The sequence below is a fragment of the Sander lucioperca genome, chromosome 13, assembly GCF_008315115.2.
Source record: "Sander lucioperca isolate FBNREF2018 chromosome 13, SLUC_FBN_1.2, whole genome shotgun sequence".
NCBI lineage: Eukaryota > Metazoa > Chordata > Actinopteri > Perciformes > Percidae > Sander > Sander lucioperca.
Window position 1 is genome coordinate 28,124,366 of NC_050185.1, and position 23,801 is coordinate 28,148,166.

The window sequence follows — 23,801 nt, forward strand, 5'->3', positions numbered from 1 at the left end:
TTTTTTGTGGCTCTTAATGCTGAACTGGTTGGCCACCCCTGTACTAAACTATCACTTTTTTCGACATATATAGTGTATATGACTTTTTTGTGACTTTTTTTCAACATAATATACTATGACTTTTTTGTAACTTTTTCTTTCCGACATGACTTTTTTCACTTTTTTTAACATACTAAACTAACGACTTTTTTTTCGACATACTATACTGACTTTTTTTTAGATATACCATACAATGACTTTTTCATGACTTTTTTCGACATACTATTCTATGACTTTTTTATGACTTTTCGACATGCCATACAATGACTTTTTTCGACGTGCTATACTATGACTTTTTTCAACATACTATTCTAGTTTAGTTTAGTTTATTAGTTTATAATAGCATGGACAGTCCCCCTTAATTCACACTGTACAGTAAAAGAAGCAGCTTTAGCCTCTACGGCTAATTCCCAGCTGTAGTCCCCGGCCAGCTGACAATAGGCATCCACAAATACAATGGTTAACAAATTAAAATAAATTCCGTTACATCTATAATGACAGCAGGCCTATGCAAAAAGGATTAAGACATACAAACAAGTGGCACACAAACAAGCAAGCACAGATGATGGCAAAGGCATTAAAGCAGTCCATGCAGTAAAGACAATACAGAGGAGACAAGAGAGAGGAGAATAGTCACAGAGGCAACACATACAAGACATAACATGGAGGCAGGCAGCAGAGATGGAACAGCAGCAACTTTTTTCAACATGCTATACCATGACTTTTTTTCGACATATTATACATACCATACTATGACTTTTTTATGACCTTTTCTTCTCGACATGCTATATATATACTATGACTTTTTCACTTTTTTCAACATACTATATCATGATTTTTTATCCCTTTTTCCGACACACTAAACTATGACTTTTTCGACATACTATACTATGACTTTCTTTAAGAACTCTTTTCGACATACTATACTATGACTTTTTTAACACTTTTTTGATACGCAATTCTTACGCAATTATGCCAGCCATCCAGTTTAGCTTCAGCAATTTAGCTTTTCAGCATTGACAAGCATTTTCTGTAGGAAATGCATATTCTAGTTTTATTTGTGTTATTTTATTCTCTCATGGAGTACATATTTCAACCTGTCTTTCTTTCATTTATTTATTTTCATTTATTATTTTTATTGCAAATTCTTTCATTACAATTTCTATTTTTCATGTATTCATTTTTTTCAATTACTTTTTAAAATCTATTTTATTTATTTATTATTTATTCTTTTAAACATATATTATTTAAATTTTCTTTACACTTTTCTTTAAACAGAAAATAATGCCTACTTGTTACTTGTTGTGCTGTATTTATTAAAAAAATTATGATGGATGTTTAAAGAAAAAGGTTAGAACAAATGGAAATTATTATTTTTCTACTGATGTACATTTTATTTTAGTCTATGTATTTCCTGTGTAATTTCCATCAATAGACAGTAGGCGGCGGTGTGCACATTTACCATCTGATTGCGATCCGCCAATATACACAAAGAAGAAGCAGGAGAAGGCGAAAACGAACAGATGCGCTAGCAGCTAGCTTGGCAGGTTACGTCGAGGAAATTCTGAGGTAAACCTATTTTTTTTAATACTTTTATACTTTCCACAGTCACACTCTGTCAAGTACGCTGTGTGCGTAGCTGCTGTGACACACTGAGAAGCGATAAAGCAAGAACCTTTTCATGTATACTTTGCTCCGGTGTTGTTAGCTTTCCCGATAACGCGAGGATTAGCTTTGTAAACGTTAGCCGTTAATGCTAAGCACTCAGCTAGCGCTTCATTCCCTCGCTGCAACGTCGTTAAGTTAATATCTGTAGTATTTCAAACTGTGCGGTTAATACAGCCCACAGAGTTGCTAAACACAAAGACTTACAGTTAAGAAAAATACGTATCATATATGGTGTCCTTCTGTCGGATATCTGTTGGATTAACGTTAGTTAGCCCGATAACATACACAACTGTAACTTGTAGCTATAAGGTTAATTTGTTGTCATGGTAAACGTAGTTCATCTCAAAAGGAAATCATCTTGCATACCAATCCTCAAGGACTCGTTGCAGGTTATGAAAAAGCGTAAATCAATTAGCGTGGAGGACAAATATTAATATTAAAAAAACACGTCCGTATATCTCGATACTCCAGCCTAATGTTGAATCAACACATATCAGTTTCAACATAAACTAAATATAACTCATGTATGTCTTAAGAAGGTTATCGTTTATAAACTTAATTAAGGTTGGTTTTATTGTAATGAAAGTATCAGAGTGCATCAGTATTTATTATAATAACTTGATTTAATATAGCGCGTTTTACGGAACATAAAGTGCTTCACAAGAGTAAAATTGTTGAAAATAAGACCAAAAAATGGTGCAAAGAACAATCTTGCCATTTTTATAAATACAAAAATAAAAAATAGAAATATATACAGTAAAGTTAAACTAGCTCAGATAGTGGTGTAGCTATTAAAGTAGAGTGTAGAAAGAAAAAAAAACGTTTTCTATATATTTGCGTTGTTTATTTTGTGAATTTGTTTGTGTGTGTTAACGTGTGCTCTGTGAATTTGTGAACCTTTCTAAAATAATATCGCAATATTTCAGGACATATCTGACAATGATATGACAAAAAACAGATCAATATTTTGCTATTAATTTCAAGAACATACAAGTTTTACATGTCAGCATACATGTTAAGTTTGCCTTCAAATATTAAGTAAAAAAACAAAACAATCCACAGTTCTTTAGTTTGTAAACAGTAACTCAGAGTGAGATTCAGATTCTGTTTGAATATAAATAGTACAACTAAGTGCACATCTAAACATTTGCCAAATTTGAAACAAGTCGGAATATTGCCATTATCACAATTTGAGTTTTTACACATTATATTAAAATTGTACCGGTGTTAATCATGAACGATATGATATGGCACACCGTTAGGTAGGGTTGGGTAACGTTTGGATTTTTACGATTCCAATGCCGAACCGGTACTTATAAAACGATTCCGATTCCTAAACCGATTCTTGAAAAACTGAAATCGGAGCTTTTTTTTAATTGAAAATTATTTAAATGTAACAATATATTAACGTTTTAAAGTACTTAATGTATAATAAGTAAACCTAAGTCACCTAACAGTATTGTAGCGCTGGGCGATATGGAGAAAATGAAATATCACAATATTTTTGATCAAATACCTCCATACCGATACCGCAACGATATTGTAGAGTTGACTACTGGTGCTTTCACAAAATATTTACACAATGAGATTTTTGATAAATAATCATCAGTAATGTTGATATAATGACTAAGTGGTTAAAGGCAAACAATATAAGAGCTAGAACAGTCTGGAAAGTTTAGAAAATGACATCACTTTACTGTAATGCAGCCTTTAAAACCAGGAAAAGACAACACTTATGCCATATTACGATATCCAAAATCTAAGACGATATCTAGTCTCATATCACGATATTTATATATTGCCCAGCTCTACAGTATTGCAGGTAATCATTTTGAAACACATTTGTTGCATTTTGCGATGTCGGAATCCTCGGCTGTGAAATACAGCCACGCTTTCGACCTTCGCTTCAGGCCTTTTAAATGCACTAAAAGCTAGCTAGCTAACGATAGACTAGCAGAACAAGTGTAATATGTTTACTAGCGATCACGTGCAGTGAATGGTTAATATGCTTTTACGTCCGTTTTGGTGAGCCCAGAGGGAAAGTATGGCATTTTAAAAGTAGCCTACATTTACGGTAGCTAGCTAACGGTAGACTACAGAGAAAGGGTGATATTTTTACATCCGTTTCGGAGCGACAGAGGGAAAATATTTCAGTCGACACATTAAGTGGAACCGAAATGAGGAACCAAAATTTACTCTCTACTCCGGTCCGATTCCTACCGGTTGCGTAGGAACCGGTTCCATAGTGGAACCGGGTTTTGATACCCTACCGTTAAGTTGTACTAACACTAATCTTCATCATGCATCATGTTGCAGTGAGATTTAATCCACCAACTCTTCTCTTCCTTCCATCCTCTCCCAGAGTTGTTCTTTCTTCTTCACCTGCCTCCCCTCCGCCCCCTTCACCAGCGCTGCAGGATTGTCGGGGTTTTTAGCTCTCTTCCTGACCTGCCAACATGCCAGCCGCACTTACAGATTCCAGCCAAATAATCTGTGAAGTCTGGGCGAGCAATGTGGAGGAGGAAATGAGGAAGATCCGGCAGATTATTCAAAGCTACAATTTCATCGCCATGGTAAGAGATGGACAAGTTTGAGATGAGAGAGTTGCTGATCAGCCTATGTTCTGACTCAAATACGTTGCATTTGAAATCTTGAGGCCTTTTTAGATGTTTTCTAAAGCCTTAAAACTTTGATATATATATATATATATATATATATATATATATATATATATATATATATATAGTGGTAGTGGGATAAACCCAGCCCGATCTGCCGGCGATTTGATTTCTCCCTGCAGCTCAGGCTGGAAACCTGTACATTTATCTATCCTGCTTCCGTTACAAATCTGCAGGGACCAATCACAAACTGGCTTATCCACCTGGCGGGTTTAACACGATGACGATAGAGAAGCGACCAAGCAGCTTGTTGTTTACGTAGAACAAGCTGGCCAGCGAAGCGCAGCGACCCGTTGATGCCGCTGTCGCTGCTGCTTTAAAAGATTTTTAAGGCAAGTTTTCTCTGAAAAACAGAAACTTGCCCTGGAACAATTCCTACAAAGAGAAGGATCGGTCGATTTTCCTTACTACCGACCGGCTTTGGTAAAAGCCTACGTACGTCACCTGGATCGTTGGTCTGATTGGTTGAAGGACTATCCAATTGCGTCCAGAGTCATTTGAACTAGGCCCGTTGATCACGCCTCTTGTGCAGTAGAAAATACAGAGCAGACTCCCCAGACTAATGTTCAATCTTAAAAGATTGAGCTTGGTCTGGTGATAACTAGACTAGGATAAACTCCCAACACATTTGAAAATCACTCCTGTTGGTCAGACTTAATGTTTATATTGTTATCTTTTATAACCACAAAATCATCAGTGTTTATTTTAAAGGTAAACTGGTAAATTATAATATTAAAATACATTTTGGAGCAGAAACGCCTACATTTGAAGGATTGTAGTTGTTAATCAGCAACTCATTTGTCTCTATTTTGCTTTTTGATGTCTGTCTTGATTGCAAGAGGACCTAATCTCTGCAAACTGGATGAAAATGATTTGAAATCAATTTGCTTCTAACATTTTGGAATGTTACAAACTCCAACACAAAAGTTAGTTTAAATGCTTTAAAGCGTAACTCTCGCCAAAATGCGACCTAGGATCTTTTTGTGAATGTACCAGAGTCAAAAATTTAGTTTAAAAGCATATTTAGGACGGAATCGCCACTTTTAAGATTTACCGTATTTTCGTTTTTCGGTCAAATGGCCTTTTGAATGGGAGTGCTAGGGGCACTTTTATGCTAGCCTCAAAATAGCTATATTTAAAACACTAAGAAGGCTCGACACAACATGAGACTTTGCTCCAAATATCACCAGGGGCTCTACACCTTAACGAAAGCATTGACAACATTGTTTGTGTACCCAGAGTTTACTAAAAAAGGTTTTGAACAACTTACCGTATGTCTGTTTCCGGCCGCAGCCATTTTATCAGTCAAAAACGATCGATTTCCGAATGCAACATAACAGGGAGGAGAGTAAAGATGGAAAGCTCCTAAAGCTTAGTTCCATATAAATGCACGGATTAGTTCTTGTTTTGTCGTTGGACACGTTGTATGGAGTCCGTTCATTAGCATTCGGATATCGACTCGTTTTGACTGCCGAGGTGATAGGGGCCGGAAATAACAAGAGCCACGGTGAGTTGTCAAAACCTTTCTCTTTAGTAAACTCTGGGTACACAAACAATGTTGTCAATGCTTTCGTTAAGGTGTAGAGCCCCTGGTGATACTTGGAGCAAAGTCTCATGTTGTGTTGAGCCTTCTTAGTGTTTTAAAAATAGCTATTTTGAGGCTAGCATAAAAGTGCCCCTAGCACTCCCATTCAAAAGGCCATTTGACCGAAAAACGAGAATACAATAAATCTTAAAAGTGGCGATTCCGTCCTAAATATGCTTTTAAACTAAAGTTTGACTCGGGTACATTCACAAAAAGACCCTAAGTCGCATTTTGGCGAGAGTTACGCTTTAAGCAAGTATGTAATACAACTGAAACGCTAACCGGAATACAGAGTTAAAAAAAAAACACAAATAGCCGCCTGAAGTCTAAACACGCTACCAGTTTATTGCAGGCGTTGCAGACTGCTGACAGAGCTGTAGCGGAGCCAAAGTAGCGCACTCTATAATAACTATCTTTATCGCTTATAAAAAATAAAATAAAACACTGATACAGATAATATGCAAATTGCCAGATATCGGCCCAGATAATTGGCCAGGGCCGATAATTGGTTGATCCCTGTTCCACTCTAGTGGATCGTTACACGCTGCTGAGAAATGACCGTGCAGGAACAGGGGAAAGTTTTCTGTTAATGTCTTTTTTTTTTTTTCATCAGGACACAGAATTCCCCGGAGTGGTTGTCCGGCCAATCGGCGAGTTTCGGAGCACCGTAGACTACCAGTACCAGCTGCTGAGGTGTAACGTCGACCTCCTGAAGATCATCCAGCTCGGCCTCTCGTTCATGAACGAGGACGGAGACTACCCCCCCGGCACCACCACGTGGCAGTTCAACTTCAAGTTCAACCTCACGTAGGCTCACCGTCTCCATGCACCTTTCTAATGGTTAGAGGGGGAGGGGGGGGGGGGGGGCCAGCTCCTTTTTAGTTCATGGGCCACATCCCCCTAATTTGATCTCAAGTGGGCCGGACAAGTAAACCACTCTCAGAAAGCTCAGAAACGTTATCCGCCACAGAGTTTCTCGTCAGCTTGATGTTGGCAAACGCAGGTTGCTTCTGCTACGGCAGCGTTCTAAAGGCTGATTTATGCTTCTGCGTCGACTCGACGGCGTACCCTCCCGCAGACCCCCTCCCCGAGCCCTCCGCCGTAGCTCGACGTGCACCTCCAAAAATGTCTAACTTTGCGTCAAGGACTGTGATTGGTCAACTGGTCCTGTGTGTTGATAGTCGCTGTTTCCAGCAGCCTACTGTGGGGAGTAGCAACATGCTAGTTCACTGACATAAGCTTTGCAAATAAACTCAGACATATTTTGGTTACAATGACGGGGTTATCCGTTTGTAAAGTGTCTATATGTCAGTAACGTTTTGAAATTTAGCTCTTTGCCAGCGAGCAGTGCTTTGTGGGCAGCTGTGCTAACGTTTGCTCGCTAACATAACATAAACTGGCTGGCAGACACCTCGCAAATAACCTCAGACTTCTTTTCTGGTTACAGTAACTAGGTCAGTTTTACGGTGTCTATTTCTCGATCCCTTTTTACAAAATCTAAGCAAGAAAAGGCCAGACAAATAAGATTCATATTTTAGCAAGACAGTATGGGGTTTGCCATCCTGAGAACCGTTTTGGTGGTGAGCGACACCGACACAGGCGACACCCCCCTAGCGTTATGGCGGCGAAACGCACCGCGATGCAAAGCAACCCTAACGCACAACTCCGAAAGGGTCACGACGCCGTAGGAGCGACGGCGTGGAGGTGACGCAGAAGCATAAAACAGCCTTTAGGCTGTTATAGGAAAAAATAATGTTACGGACCCGAGAGAGTGGGGGTGATGTTCAGAGAAAAAACTCTGAATTTTTAACGTTAAAGTCGTAAATTTACGGAAAAAGAACTCGGATATTCTCCGAGATCAAAGTGGTAAATTTGGGATTAATTATGTCGCTGCAATTTTCACACTTTGCAAAGCCATCCAGTGGGCCTGATTGGACCCTTTGGTGGGCCGGTTCTGGCCCACGGGCCGTGTGTTTGACACCCCGATTAGAATCTAATCAATGGTTGAGCTTGATGATAGCACTCCCTGAATGTCTGTCTGTCCCTTTTTTGTAATCCTCACAGAGAAGACATGTACTCCCAGGACTCCATAGACCTGCTCCAGAACTCGGGCCTCCAGTTTAAAAAACATGAAGAGGAGGGGATCGAAACGCTCTACTTCGCCGAGCTCCTCATGACGTCCGGTCTGGTGCTGTGTGAAAACGTCAAGTGGCTCTCCTTCCACAGGTCAGTTTGTTTTCGTTTCGGATTCAGCGTTGCTTTGTTGGTCCCAGTTCGGAGGAGTCTTCTTCTTTAACTCTTTGTACCCAAACACTGGCTTCAACTTTGAGCCATGGTGGCAGCTTATCCAGTCCACCCCGACCTGGTCTTTATCACCGACGGGACCAACAATACATAGTTACGGGGTAGTTTCGGTGCCGCTGGATGTCCCTCACGTTCCGCCGCCTTTGAATGAACTTTAAACTCCGGTCGGATCGAGTCACATTAACCGGAACCTCTGAGTGACGCTACATGCTGAAAATGGCAAGTTTTAAGGAAAATTTGGATGGTGCAACAAGGCAGGTCTGCTTGGTTCGGTCGGGGAATGATTGTTAAGATTTACTAAGAATATGTTTAGGGCATCTCCTCTCTAACTGGGACGTTTTGGGACCGATTGGTGGGATTGCTGTTGATGAAGTACACACGGAGATACAATGCTAAGAGCTGATGAGGTTTAACCATGTATCAGCTAATTTAAACGGCTCACGTTACTGTATTGTGTCAACAGTTAATTTAATATTGTATGTGGCGTTTTCTTTCGCGGGGTTCAAACAGGTTCCTTCCCGAGACTATCTAGCAGAGCCACCGTCGCTGCGACCGGAGCTTAGCGCCGCCCAAGACGACTGTGATTGGTTTAAAGAAATGCCAATAAACCAGAGCACGTTTTCCTCCTATCCCGGATTGTTGCGTGGTGTGGCCAGAAAGGTCTGGCAACACAAGACTTAACGCTGACCCAAATCCCTGTTTTGTGTTTCTCAGTGGCTACGACTTTGGCTACCTGGTGAAGCTCCTGACGGACGCACGGCTCCCTGAGGAGGAACACGACTTCTTCCAGATCCTCAACCTCTTCTTCCCCGCGATCTACGATGTCAAATACTTGATGAAGAGCTGCAAGAACCTAAAGGTATTCTGGACTGGATACAGATATAGGGGGGCTCAGGTTCTTTAATCCTCCACTTTAACGCAGGAGACGAACCCTGTCAAGCTCCGTCAAAACAAACGGGACGTCTGACTTGTGTGTGTATGTGTGTGTTTGTGCAGGGAGGGCTACAGGAAGTAGCAGACCAGCTGGAGCTGAAGAGGATCGGGCGGCAGCACCAGGCTGGATCCGACTCGCTACTCACCGGCATGGCTTTCTTCAGGATGAAAGAGGTACAGCCGCACAAATATCCAGAGGTTGTTTTTTGTAGTTGATCTGCACATTTTCAGACAATCTTTTCTTTGAACTTATTACTAGAAAATTCGGTAACACTTTACTTGAAGGTATCTATATAAGAGTGACATGACACTGTCATGAACACATGAACCCTAACCCTAATCAGTCATAAACCATCATCAAAAACCGAGTGACCCTCACTAAAAAGCGTTATGTCAAACGTTTTAGGGTTGTGCCGATGGACGATATCATACAGCATGTACGAATGGAAGGTGTGTTTTAGGTAATAAAGCTGGTTCGATCTAACCCCAAATCTGTTTTGTTCAGCTTTTCTTCGAAGACAACATTGACGACGCAAAGTATTGTGGGAGGTTGTACGGCCTGGGCTCGGGCTCCACCCAACCCCAGAACGGCATCTCCAGCTCGGGCCAGGAGGAGACGAACAACAAGCACTGACTGAGCGCTCCCGTTCTCAAAGTGGAACGCGCTTGTTTTTAAAAACACCCAACCAGCAGATTTCCCCACCCCCCCACCCTCTGATCTCCCGCAACACTCGGAACGAGACACAACACGAGACAAAACAAAATAGATTTCTTTCAAATTTTTTCCTCCCCGAGTGACTGTCAAACGGACTCGCAGTGACATTGGATCCTTTCACTGGCTCAGTCGTTTCTTTTTAGTCGCTTTTACTGAGTATATGTTCATATACTCAGAACACTTTTTTTAATGCCACATTCTAGTGACCCCCTTCTTTAACAGCATGGGACCAGCGCCTGTATCATACTGTGATCTCAGACCAAACGTTGCCAAAAAACTAAACAGTCCGATTCTTCAGTTCCGACTGTCGTTCTCATCAGCGGGACTCGTCTCTTGTTGCAGGGATTTCATTTTTTTTTTTAAGTTAATGTTGGAAGGGCCTGTAAATTTAAAATGTATAATTTTGATGAAAATAAAAATGTTTTAGCTCTTTTCCACTTTCAGAACCTTTTAACAGTGTGCATCAAGTTGTTTAACTGTGCTTGGTTTATGCATGTGTTTTTTGGGGCAAACTACTGTCGTTTCTGTACATTCAGCCACCAGACCCAGCTGTCCGCCAGGTTTACACATGTTGTGGGTACTGTTTTTACATTCTTCATTGTTTTGAACAGTTGTATATTAAATTGTTTTGTATTTTGAATGTAAATGTTAAAGTATTTCATTTTTTTTCCTCCTTCTAGCAGCCATACACTGACACACAGCTCGTTTTAACATCTAAAGTTTGAAAGGGTTCATTTAAGATGGTTAGAAACTCTTGTCTGAAAAAAATATTCACCTGGAAAGTTCTCTAAAAAATACTCACCTGGAAAGTTCTCTAAAAAAATACTCACCTGGAAAGTTCTCTAAAAAATACTCACCTGGAAAGTTCTCTATAATCTATTAAAGGGGTGATAGAATGGTTATATAGGGTATTTCACGCTGTTCCTTAAGGTCTCCTAATAGTGTATGTAACATATGTTGGGTTAAAAATGTCCCTTTTGCTGTTCTTTTGGCCCTCATGCTACCCTGTTAAATGGGCCAGGATTGAAACCAGAGCTTTTCTGCCTTATATGGTCTGCTCATGAATATTTAAATGAGCTGCGCGCTGATTGGTTGGTGTACAACGAGCTTTGCTGCGGCACACAGAGCAACATGACCATCAGCACTCACTGAAACATCCAAGGTGGAGATAGCATGGAGACTTTAGGTGTTATTAGGTTGTAAAAAAAAAAAAAAATAGGGCTGAAACGGATGTATCAATTATTCATCAAGCAAAAGTTCTTTGTATTTTCAGCTTTTTTTCAGTTTTAGAACATTTCAATTTAAATCCCAAACAGATTTGAAAAGTTGGGCAGTTTTGGCCCGCTTAACTCTCGTGTTAGCCTGGATGCCAGCCAAACTTAGCCCCACCCACATCATTTGAGGTCGGGAAGTTCGGTCTGGACTTGATCCGTTGTGGAGCAACTATGCTCGAACCAGAGCCGTTTGGACCAATCAAATTGTCAGGGCGGGCTTTATACGATGATGGACAGATGATCAACAGCAACGTAATCAACCACATCACCAAAGAGCGCTTGGGTTGAATTAATTTACAACAAAGATGGCTGCTGCTGGAGAATTGAGATGTGTAGATTCCGCCATCGCGTCTGTTATAGAAGATATCGACAGCGCATTCATTTTAAAAGAGGAACAGAGAACCGCGATCAAGGCATTTGTCGATCGGAAGATGTTTTTACCGTCCTCACTATGGGATTCGGCAAAAGTTTAATTTATCAGCTGGCCCCGATGGTTGCTAAGTAGATCGGGGGCTCTGATTGGTTGTAGGTTTATCCAATTGAGTGCAGAAGCATTTTCTTTCCTGGTTGGGTTGAAACGCCCCATAATCACAGCCCAGTGGAGCAGTATCAGACTCATTTTCTGACTAGAATCTGAGTATGACCACGTCAGGCTACCCTCATGTTGTCCTCGGGTCAAATTTGGGGCGTGGGGAAAAGTATAAGCTTTTTTGAAAAGCGACAAAAACCACAATAACTTCAAAAACACTGGAAGAAAACTGTCAAACACGGAGAAGTGACAAAGCGTAGGAAAAAGCAACAAAACTTTTTTTTTTTTCATGGTCGACGAGAAGAAGAAAGGTTAAGGTTAAATTGATGGGATTCGTTTTGTCATCAAAATGTCATAATGCCCAGATTTTCCAAAGTCATGTCAAATCAATTTTTTGGGTTTGTCAGACCAACTTTCCAAAACTCCAAAAAGATATTTTAATTAGGGCTGCACGATATGAGGAAAATGTGAAATTGCGATTATTTTTGACTGATTGCGATACAATTCACGATATTGGAGGGAATGATACATTTTTTGGATCAACATTTTCATTAAAACACAAATAAAAATGTACTATAGTCACATAGTGTGATTTCTGCAAGGATCTGTACCAAACAAAGATGTTTTCTGTAGTCTGTAGGATGGGATTTGTAGTCCCAGGACGTATCTGCAGCACCACGATACTTCATTCAGAATGGTTAGACACATATTTTGCATTTAACAAATATCGCAGCCCTAATTTCAATGATAAAACGCCAGCGAAAAGCAGAAAATCTTCACGTGAGAAGCTAGAAGCAGAGAATGTGGCATTCTTGCTTGATGAATGATTAACAATCAATTTATCGAAAATGTCCTGCCCTGACACAAATCAGTTTGAGCTTCCTTCAGGCCGTTTCAGGATGTAGACTCAAAAACAGAATCAAGATGTGTAAACATTTTTGTAATAAGTTGTCTTTTAATTCAACAAAAAAAAAAAGCTGTACAGTAGAAGTGCTTCTTTCAGTGCTACTGCTGAGAGAGTCAGGTGAGGAATTGCTGGGAGGCTTTGAGGACGGCGGGACTGGTCCCGTGTTTGCGGAGCAGATCTTTGGCCTGTTGCCGTAGCGACTCGGAGACGGCTGGGGAAGACTTGCTGAGGTGCAGCAGAACCAGGCAGCATTCGACGACGTCTGGATGAGGAAACATCTGAGAGGGAACACAGACAAAAGGGGAGGATAGCACTTTACCACTTCACACTTTAATCCTTCAGTTTATTGAAATTTCTGTCCTTGTAACGTGTGTGTGTGGATTATTTATCTTTGGGAAACCACTGGGGAGGTGTTCTGTACCTTGACGGTGTCAGGCAGGTCGGCCAGCAGTTTCTGCTGTTGGGACATCTTGGTAGACAGAAACAGCAGAGTCTCCGGCTCCTCCGGCCTGAGGGAGGGAGAGGAGAACACAGAAGCTTAAAGGCAGTGTTGGAACGTAACAAAGTACAAATGCTCCGTTACTGAACTCATAGGTGTAATTTACAGGGGGATGATTGGGGTGTGGGGGGAGGGCGTCAAACTGGCCAGTGCAACCCACCCAAAAACCATATTATAGTTTCCTTTAAGGCCCGGACACACCGAGTGTTTGACGTTCAACGTTTCAATTTGGCTCAAAAGTGAAGATCTCAACCCCTCCAATGTTACGCCCTTGACTGTACTTAGAATTGTACTTTGTTATTTATACTTCTGGAAACTTTTACTCCACTACATAGCCCAAATAAAATGTATACTTTTATTCCGATACATTTCCCCTAAGCATCTTCGTTACTTGCGAGAAATGTTTCCGTCCGTCGGAGTGAAGGATTCTCACTGGCCCAAAAACAAAACATTCTGTTTGTTTTTCTCTTTGCTGATGTCAGACTTGATGTTTAAGAGGTTGTATAAACCCTGAATATCATGCTTCACTGCAAGGAATCCACAATGAAGTTCATAATCAAAGTTTTCCTTCTAATAGTTAAGTACATTTAATATGATTAAATGATGGGTCGTGGCTGGGTCTTCAGCATGACAACGACCCGAAACACACAGCCAGGGCAACTAAGGAGTGGCTCCGTAAGAAGCATCTCAAGGTGCTGGAGTGGCCTAGCCAGTCTCCAGACCTGAACCCAATAGAAAATCTGTGGAGGGAGCTGAAAGTCCGTATTGCCCAGCAACAGCCCCGAAACCTGAAGGATCTGGAGAAGGTCTGTATGGAGGAGTGGGCCAAAATCCCTGCTGCAGTGTGTGCAAACCTGGTCAAGAACTACAGGAAACGTATGATCTCTGGAATTGCAAACAAAGGTTTCTGTACCAATTATTAAGTTCTGCTTTTCTGATGTATCAAATACTTATGTCATGCAATAAAATGCAAATGAATTACTTAAAAATCATACAATGTGATTTTCTGGATTTTTGTTTTAGATTCCGTCACTCACAGTTTAAAGTGCCCATATTATGAAAAAAACACTTTTTCTGGGATTTGGGGTGTTCTGTTGTGTCTCTGGTGCTTCCACACACATACAAACTTTGAAAAAAATCCACCCATGCTGTTTAGAGTGAGATACGGTTTCTGAATGTGTCCTGCCTTCAGTCTCTGGGTGAGCTGTTCAAAATCGGCACGGCTTGTGACGTCACAAGCCGAAACGAGCAGGCTAACCGCAACCATTAGCTCGTACCGTTAGCATGCTAACGCTAGCATGCTACCTCGTTCTCAATAGCAAAGCACTGCTACAACACACACAAGTTCACCATAATCTACAAAAGAACTACTTCCATGTGCGCCCTCATTTAGAAGTCTCCCAGCTGATCCTGCCTTGTAACTGACCGAAGTTGTAGAAACAGCCTTTCTTTTACTGTCTATGGAGCTAGCTAGCTGACATGATCTACATCTGAGCTACTGGGCATGTGCGAGTGCAATCAAAGATAGTACAGAAGAAGAAGAAGAAAAGAGGTCTCACTCTGTAGCTAAAACAGAGACCAGGTGAAAAGAGGATCTGCAGCAGTGAGAGAGAGCACTGCAGTACAACACAAATATGGTGTTTTTTGAAAATTAAACCATGTAAACCTATTCTGGTACAACATTAAAATACAATTATGAACCTGAAAATGAGCATAATATGGCTGCTTTAAGAGTACCTATGATAAAAAAATTACAGACTTCTACATGCTTTGTAAGTGGGAAAACCTGCAAAATCGGCAGTGTATCAAATACTCATTCTCCCCACTGTAGTTCCCAGTTTATATACAGTTAGAAGATGGCTGTGTCTCATGGGACCTTGTTATTTGTACACTCTGTGACTATACAAATCACAACATGTAAACAGGAACATGTTGGCGTTATTTTGTCACTTACTGGGAGCAGTAGGCTAGATGGAGCCGGTTACCTCCAGGAGACAGAGTTAACGCGCATGGAGATGAGAAGGGTATGTATGGACTTCTCTAACTCTGGGGGATACGGTGAATAAGACAAAGTCCCAATAAGTCGCCGTGTTCCTTTAACAATCAATAACTGAGAGCCCTCACCGTTGGCTGTCTGATGACTCGCTGGCGGTGGAGGTCTGCACGATGGGCCCGTCTGCCTCTTTCTCCTCAGGGTGGAGCTGCCCTCCCTGGGCTCTGCTGTGCTGCAGCACCATGGCCGCCAGCCGCTCCTGGATCTCCCGCACCGACCGCTGAGTGGCCTGGCAGGCGGCGTGATGCTCGGACAGAAGCACGGACGCGTCAAAGTCCAGTTCACCAAAGCTCCCGGTCGCCGGGCAGACACTCCCCTCTGGCTCCGACACGCCTCCGTTCACCGCTCCGTCCTTCGCGCCGTCTCCGGGGCTGGAATCGGCCGCCGAGAGGGGAACTCGGCTCTGGATCTGGGCCGAGTGGGTCCACCAGTGTTGGTACAGGCGGTGGTAATGGACAAACGCCTGCAGACTGTCGGCGGCAGCTTTGGCTTCTCCTTCGGTGTGATCGAGTGTTTTGGGGCGTTTCCTGGAACAAACTCTGATGTCGCCTGGTGGAAAATGATAAAATGGTGACGGGACAGCTCTAGTTACAGCTCAGAAACACAAATGATAATACATTATGGCTCCATATCCTTTCCATTATCGACTAATCTATTGATTGATCAAATCATTGTTTAGGCTTAAAGGGTAATTTCAGTATTTTTTCAATCTGGAAAATTGGTCCAGTATTGAGCGAGAACGCTGTGACCGGCAGCCATGAACCGGGCTGTAATGTAACCCTACAGGACAAGTGCTCACCATCAGTTAGCGTCCACTAAAAGTTCTGTTTTTGCTGATTACAGGCTCAGATTATTATTGTAAGTGTCTGACAACATTATGGAAAGGATCCCTACAGAGGTAGACCTTTTTGTTAAAGCATAAGATCCTTTTTGTTTAACATGAAACAGCCCCGAAATCACCATTGCAAAACTCACCAGACTGGTGCGCAATTGCCCATTTACGCTACATTGTAGCTTGTTTCTCCGCTGCCGACTACAGCGGTCTGGCTCAATACTGGACCAATGTCAGAGATTGTTGTTCCCATCAGTCACACAGACACAAAAACATGGGGAAATAGGGTCCAAAAACTATCTATAAATTGCAGGAACGTCTGTCTGTCTGCGTGTCTGCGTGTTACGCGCATCTCTCTCGAAACGTTAGTCCGATTGATTTCAAACTTGACAGGTGTCTTGCTACGGGCACGAGTAAGTGTAAGTTTGACGTTGTTTGAATTAGAAATGCAAAACATATCGTTAAATATATATTGTAAAAGAAGCACACGCTGGCATTTGCCGCTCTAGCCGCTGGCCACTCCCCCTCTCACACTGACTGTCCTTTAAAATGGCAGAACATAGTGAAAGATTTCCAACGCGACACCTTCAAATGTCTTGGTTTGCCTGACAAGGAGTCCAAACTAGGGGTCAACCAATCATCGGCCTGGCCCATTATCATGGCCGATTTTTCGGCAATTTGCAGATTATCTGTATGTCTGTTGTATTTTACGAATCACTAATACAGGTGATTAACTATAAAGTGCGCTACTTTGGCTCCGCTACAGCTCTGTAAGCAGTCTGCAACACTTGCAAACAAACTGTTAACACGTGACTATTTTTGTTTTCATTTATTCGTTTTGACTGCGTATTAGGTTTGAAGTTTCAGTTATAATAATATGAATTGCTTAAAGCATTAAAACAAACTTTAGTGTTTCCATTTTTACTGTAAATGCATACTGTATCAGTTCCAAATAGCATTTATCAGTTTCTTTAACTACTAATAATCGACATTCGCCCGGAAAAAAAACAGTATCCGTCGACCCGTAGTCCAAACCCAGAGTGATTCAGTACATTCTTGTTAACTAATTGACATAAAGTGCACTGTCAACAGTGGTACATAGCAAACACGTTATGTGCCCATGTGGTTACAAATGAATTTCACCAAATCAGCCAAAGAAGTCGTTCAGATTGATGCTTGATGACTTTAAAACAGTTTCATTCACAGTCAACATCTGTCTCTAAGAATGAAATGATGAAAATGTTGCGTGACACCAAGTTCAAATCGGATTGTTTAATTGGAGCGACAGACGTACCGTCGGGGAACAGCAGCCTGCACAGCTCTGCAGAGACACAGAAGTGGCCGGCGTCTCGGACCCAGGCCGCCGCCTGCCACAGCTCCTTGATCAGCTGGCCGTCGTCGTCCAGCAACCAGCTCAACACCGCGCGGGTCAGATGGAGGGATGAATACAGATGGACCTGAGGACGGGTGAGACACAAGCACCAAGGAAGACAGGAGGACAGGACAAAGTCAGACAAAGGAATCTGACTAAGGCTGTGTTCACACTTGGTGTCTTTTTTGAAGCTGTCAGCGTCTGTTTTTACATTATAATCCTAGTGTGGAGTAAACCGTGCTGAGGAAAAGTCCTGAGCGCTTTTTTAAACGCCACCGCCGACTGTTTTTCTGGAGCTCAACGCTCAGCGTCTTTTTGAAGTTGTAAACAGTTAATTCTTTCTGAAGAAACGCCCTATGTCAAGCGCTTTTTTGACAGCCGACCAATGAGAGGCAGGGTAGCCTGTCGTTTCCATAACAACAAGAAAAAATGGAGTCGGAGCACAGCAAGTTATATATGACTGGGTGCTTAGCGTTAGTAGCACCGTTCCCTCTCTCTGTTCTTTCTCTAGCTCGCTCCACCGATTAGTTTCATCTCACACCGCATCAAATGGCGCTCCAGGTTACTGTAGCAGTAGCTGTTGTTATAGCAACAAAAGATGCTCTTTTTGGAACCAAAACGCTGCCAGCTTCTTCTTTTTTTACTACAAAAGCGCCCTAGTCAACATTTTCTTGTCAAAAAAGACGCCAAGTGTGATCATGGCCTTGCCTCATCTCTGCTCTAACGCGTGCAAGTCGCTTCTCGTGAATATCAAAATGACGCGTTTTGTTTGCGCCTTTTTACCCGGCGTACACGTGAAAACGTGCTGTACGGGATCAGACTGTGCACCTGTCTCAGAGGAATGTTGGCGCTGGGCGTCGGGCTCTCCACAGACTTCAGCTCCTGTCGGAGAGCCGTGGCGCTGCGCTGTCCGGCCGACGTTTGGGAGACCCCAAAGTGCTCCTCCCACACTTCCCTCACGCGGTCCTGGATGCTGCTGGGACGCCGGCCCGGCGACGCCCACGGGTGACTGGAGACGCAGGGCTGAGGGTCGGCCAGCAGCGCGGCCAGCAGCTCAGCGGCGCAAAGATGCAGCCGGTGGACCTGCACATGTTCCAAACAGTTTACATTCAGAGTCAGAACTTCAGTCAGAAAAAAGTGTCAAACCTAAAGCACTCACAAGGCGTCGGATGCTTCCTGAAGGAGAGGATACACGCAGTCAATTACATTTATGTTATGTGTAAGACACCCTTCGTCTTCATAAAAATGTTTGTAGCTTGAAAGAAGCTAGCGCGGACCGCTGATTAGCTTACACCGCTAGTATTCGGGGCACAGGGAAATTAAAAACAAATCGCTATTTATACCACTAAAAAGGCTCAAAATATCACCGCACTTCAACGGTAGCATAATGAGGGTCCTTACATGTTAACCGAAGCATTGAGAACTTTGTAAGTGTACAGATAGTTTATTAAAAAGATAGATTATAAAGACACTTGCGTTCTCGTATACAGGCGGCCGGCGTCTAGGGAGCTACGGTCTTTCTAAACTATCTTTTTAATAAACTGTCTGTACACTTACAAAGTTCTCAATGCTTCGGTTAACATGTAGGGACCCTCATTATGCTACCGTTGAAGTGCGGTGATATTTTGAGCCATTTTAGTGGTATAAATAGCGATTTGTTTTTACTTTCCCTATACACCGAATACTAGCGTTGTAAGCTAATCAGCGGTTCGCGCTAGCGTCCTTCAAGCTACAAACATATTCGATTAGCATGAAATCATGTCCCAGAGAGCGTCAGAGTGGGTACACATCTGTTATTTACCACTAGGTTCGTTTTGTGCCGGAATTGTCCTTTAACTTGGACTAAGTGGGTCAAATGTAAAGCGTTTACGGCCAGACTTCGTTGAGATGCTGAATAAATGAGTAATGTTTTACTTCTCGAAGGACCTTGAAAAAATGACTCTGTAATGTTGTTTGGAATTCCCCTTTTGTTTAATCTGCCAATAAGATGATTTTTATTAATATTTGCAAGTTTATTTTAAGTCCTCCCCGGTCCTACCACCCTGTGTTTCATGTACACTGTACACCTTACCTCTCCCAAAACTGTATTAAGTTCCTGCCGTATTTGTTTGAAAAAACGAAAAATGGACAGCAGAGAAAATAAAACAAGATATTGTTTATATAGATACAAGTTTTGTAATTTACACTGCCGGGCTTTAATCATCCTGTTTTGTGTGACATTTTTTTGAAGCCAAGGACAATGAATCCAACAACCTTTTCGGCTCGTCTTAGGTCGCATGCGTTTATGACTTGTAAAAGGGATGTCACCAAAAAGTGATGTTCCCTTCTCAGATTGACAAAATACAGGGAAAATCAGCATTATTATGATAGCCAGACAGATTATTTTAAGAGGATGGAAGAATGAAGGGGTGCCGTCAATCTAGGAGTGGGCTTGAAAGATGACTAGGGTGGTGGCGTTTGGCAAACCGTTTATATGACATTTTTTCAGATTGGATGTCTAGACTAGAAAATCGGGAAAGTAGCTGAACTTTCTGGAGGCTCCTAAGACGCTTTGTGCTGGGGAGAGACTGTATGATGGGCTTATGGTGTTATCATTTATACATATGTTTAGTTGATTTCTTGTTTCTTGTCTATTTTGTTACTATTGTGTTGAATGGTTTTGAATACTGTAGTTACTGTATTATCTTTTCTTGATTTTTTGTCTGGGTGAGTGGTGATGACGAAGGGATGGGGGGGGGGGGGGATTTGTTCAGGTTGAGAGTTGTATGTTTTGTATGTTGCTAAAAAATCTAAATAAAAATTGTTAATCACAAGTAGGATTGGGCATCGAGAACCAATTCTTACTTGGAATCGTTTCAAAAATTACAATTCCAGTGGAATCGTTTCTTTGTTGGAATCGTTTAGAGGATTTAGTTTCAAATCCGATCATCGCTTTCCAATTTAACATGCGCAAATTTTGGTTTCCGTAGCGGCCAGGCGCTTGTTATGTTGCAGCCTTGGAGCTCAGTAAGCAGCGCTCTAGTCTGGCTTTATTTTACGTTGAAAAAGCTGTAAAACTGCAAACCACCATTGAATCAAAATAAAACTTTCCTCTTATCTGTGAAAATAGGCATGTGACCCGTTTCAACTCCACCCTCAAAGAACCGGAATCGAGAATCGATAAGAACCGGAATCGAAATGAAGAATCGGAATTGGAATCAGAATCGTTAAAATCCAAACGATGCCCAACCCTAATCGCGAGGAAGAATGGAAAATCTACATTATTTTGTATTAGTCTTTAAACAATGTGTTTTGCCCACTGACCAGCAGGCTGTCCTGTGAGCTCAGGACGTCCTGGGCGGCGGTCCAGTCCTGGGCCACAGCCAGGTCTTTGGCGCAGCGCAGCGCCAGCGACTGAGCCAGAGACGCCTCTCCCGAGAGCCTCGCCAGACTGGCCGCCGTCCTCAGCGAGGCGACGTCGTTCTTCCTGGCGATGACTTTGGCGGCGTCGAAACTGGCCCCAGCAGCCAGGTAGCTGGGAGACGGGACGAAAAACAAACAGGAAAACAATGGAAGTTAGTACGTAGGTCAAGTTCGTTGCTAGAGCACATTTAGGGCGTTTTCACACCTACAGCCGGTTTTGCTTTAGTCCGAACTTGGAATGATTTTCCCCTTGGCTCGGTTTCGTTTCACACCCGGAAAAGTCCAAGCGTACCAAAATGCGTCTGGGGGCGGGATCAAGAAAGTAAATAAAGTAAGAAGGTTCTGTGGTCTGGACTAGTGAATATTTCTTGCATCTCCATGGTCAAACCAGCTCATTTCATTTAAATAATCAGACATTGTCACCGAAACTGCTCTGCTCTGCCGGTGTCTGTCTCCAAATTTAGCGTCGGCTGGTTTGACCACAGAGCTGTGAGGGACGGCGAGCTTGACCGCAGTCTGTTTCTGTGGGAGAAACACCGCGAGCTGTAACAGTTTGCTGCTCTGCTGCATCACAGATCGCAAAGCAGACCTGACCACAGGAGCCGTTTAGCTCAGACTTGTGGAGTACACATAGAAAAGTTGGTTGGGGTCAGATCACGTTCTCACCACAAACGAACCGCCCCAGAGTTCGATTGAAAGCGTACCGAGACCACCTCTTCAAGCAGGTCTCGGTGCGCTTGTTTGGTCCGCTTTTGGTACGCACCCGAGTGCGATTGCTGCGTTCTCACCTGCCCAAAAGAACCGCACCAAGGGGAAAACCAACTCTAGTGCGATTCAACCGAACTGAACGAGGCAGGTGTGAAAGCGCCCTTAACCCTCGTGTTGTCTTCCCGTCGACCGTGCAACTTTTTGTTTTTCTGGGTCAACATTTCAATAAAAAACATTTTCTTTCAACATTTTGTTGTTCTTGTCGATTTCCCCGCTGTTTTGTCACTTTTCACAATTTCTTTAAAGTTTTTCCCGACGTTTTTGCACTCTTATTTCCCCACGTTGTTTGTCACGTTTCCCGATGATTTTGTCGTATTTTGACATTTTTGTTGTTTTTAAAAAGGTTTTTAACATTTTTGCTACTTTTTTCAACGTTCTTATGTCATTATTTTCTCCAAATGCTTTCACATTTAATATAACACCAAATTCAATGAAAGTAGTGGACTGATCATTTATTTAACTTGAAGAGCGTTGTGCGGAACCATCCACGTTACTTTCTTTGACAGTTTGGTTGAAGGAAACCCAAATTTCTGATATCGAATCTTTTTGAAAATGGGTCAAATTACTCCCGAGGACAACAGGAGGGTTAAACACAGCTTAAGCTGACCAAAGTGCTGTACAAAAAGCACTAAAAAAGGTGCTGTATAAAAGAACATTGACATGTAAAACATAAAAGTAGCCCTGCCCTTGCCTACTCACCATTTGGCAGCTGAAGAGAAATGTCCGTCCCTCTCCAGCACGCCGGCCCAGCAGGTGTACAGCTCCTTCAGGACCGGCTCGTCCGCGGGCAGCCGCGCTTTGACCAGAGCTATGGCCTCCCTGGCAACACACGTTGTAAAAACGAAAAGCATTGTCTCATTCATTTGGATGGGAGACACTACAGAGTTCAAATAGAAAAAGCACTTTCATTTTATAACGCAAACTAAACAAACACTGTGACGGTATGACTAACAGAAGAGCATATAATAACTTTCATTTCTAGAGCTTAATGGTGAATCGAATAGTTGTCAACTATTTCATTTATCGCCAACTATTTTGATAATCGATTAATCGTTTCAAGTCATTTTATATGAAAAAAAGGAAAATATTCTCTGATTTCAGCTGCTTAAATGTGATGTTGCACATAAAACACATGAGACACAGATTTGTAAAATCTGATGTAGACCATTAAACACACAACTGTTTGGATCCTTTACACTTTCTAAAATTTGAGGATTTTTCTGCATTGAGAAATTTTACTTTGAATACTTTAAGTACATTTTCCTGATGATATTTACTGACTTTTACTTGAGTAACATTTCCAATGCAGGACCTTTACCTGTAACAGAGTATTTTTACAGTGTGGTGTACTTTTATGCAGTAAAGGATCTGAATACTTCTTCCACCGCTGGACACGAGTCATTAGTTTGGAAAACCTTGTTCACAGTGTACCGCCGCCGTTTTTGCTGATGACTCTGTTTGGCTCAGTCAGCCTCTCGATCATTAACGGAGCTTTCCGGAAACCTCTGCAGTCGCGTGTCCTTTCTCTTCCAGCTGTTGAAACGTCAATCGCCAGCTATTTTGATAATCGATTAATCATTTCAAGTCTATTTTCTTAATGAAAAATCTCAAACGTCTCCGATTCCAGCTTGTTAAATGTGAATATTTCTTCTCTCCTCCGTGACGGTGAACTATACATATCTTTGAGATGTGGACGAAACAAGACATTTGAGGACGTCATCCCGGGCTTTGGGAAACAGCGATCCACATTTTCTGACATTTTGGAGACCGCACAACTAATCCATTAGGAAATAAATCGACAGACTCCACGACTATAAAAATAACCGTTAGTTGCAGCTAAGGCTGCACAATTAATCGCAATTGTATTTGAAATCGCAATATGGACTAGTGCAATATCCAAATTGCAAGAGGGGGGCAATATTTGTTAACGGCAAAATATGTGTCTAACCATTCTGAATGAAGTATCGTGTTGCTGCAGAGACGTCCCGGCCTACAGATCCTATCCCACAGACTACAGAAAACATCTTTGTTTGGTACAGATCCTCGCATAAATCACACTATAATCATTTTAATTTCTTTCAATGTACATTTTTTATGAAAATGAGAATAATTATACAAAAACGATAATTCCCTCCAATATCGTGAATCGTATAGCAATCGCAATAGCAGTCAAAATAATCGCAATTAGATATTTTCTGATATCACGCAGCCCTGGTTGCAGCCCTACTCTTTTCACTTCGTTC

At 42.0% G+C, this 23,801-nt stretch overlaps 2 protein-coding genes and 1 long non-coding RNA gene across 4 annotated transcripts in view; 1 reads left to right on the forward strand and 2 right to left on the reverse strand.

The window, feature by feature from the left end:
* The first annotated feature begins 1,485 nt into the window (after positions 1-1,485).
* cnot8 (CCR4-NOT transcription complex, subunit 8) lies at positions 1,486-10,562 on the forward strand. The gene is made up of 7 exons (XM_031308216.2): positions 1,486-1,608; positions 4,070-4,280; positions 6,584-6,777; positions 8,035-8,196; positions 8,989-9,133; positions 9,271-9,381; positions 9,713-10,562. Exons 2-7 carry the CDS (start codon positions 4,164-4,166, stop codon positions 9,839-9,841), a joined length of 858 nt encoding a protein of 285 aa, XP_031164076.1. The 5' UTR covers positions 1,486-1,608; positions 4,070-4,163; the 3' UTR covers positions 9,842-10,562.
* A 21-nt stretch (positions 10,563-10,583) lies between these two features.
* Positions 10,584-11,346, reverse strand: LOC118496579. The gene is made up of 2 exons (XR_004899169.1): positions 10,780-11,346; positions 10,584-10,697 (listed from the first exon to the last, which is right to left on the reverse strand). It is a non-coding gene; the product is annotated as an uncharacterized LOC118496579 (long non-coding RNA).
* Positions 11,347-12,660: 1,314 nt separating this feature from the next.
* gemin5 (gem (nuclear organelle) associated protein 5) overlaps positions 12,661-23,801 on the reverse strand; it is a 38,632-nt gene continuing 27,491 nt past the window's right edge. For both annotated transcript variants that reach the window (XM_031307931.2, XM_031307930.2), the window contains exons 22-28: positions 22,258-22,377; positions 20,692-20,902; positions 18,217-18,471; positions 17,311-17,473; positions 15,256-15,733; positions 13,054-13,141; positions 12,661-12,910 (exon numbers count right to left, since the gene is read on the reverse strand). In XM_031307931.2, coding sequence (XP_031163791.1) covers positions 12,746-12,910; positions 13,054-13,141; positions 15,256-15,733; positions 17,311-17,473; positions 18,217-18,471; positions 20,692-20,902; positions 22,258-22,377 — 1,480 coding nt within the window. In that variant the 3' untranslated portion in view covers positions 12,661-12,745. The remainder of the gene's footprint in view (positions 12,911-13,053; positions 13,142-15,255; positions 15,734-17,310; positions 17,474-18,216; positions 18,472-20,691; positions 20,903-22,257; positions 22,378-23,801) is intronic.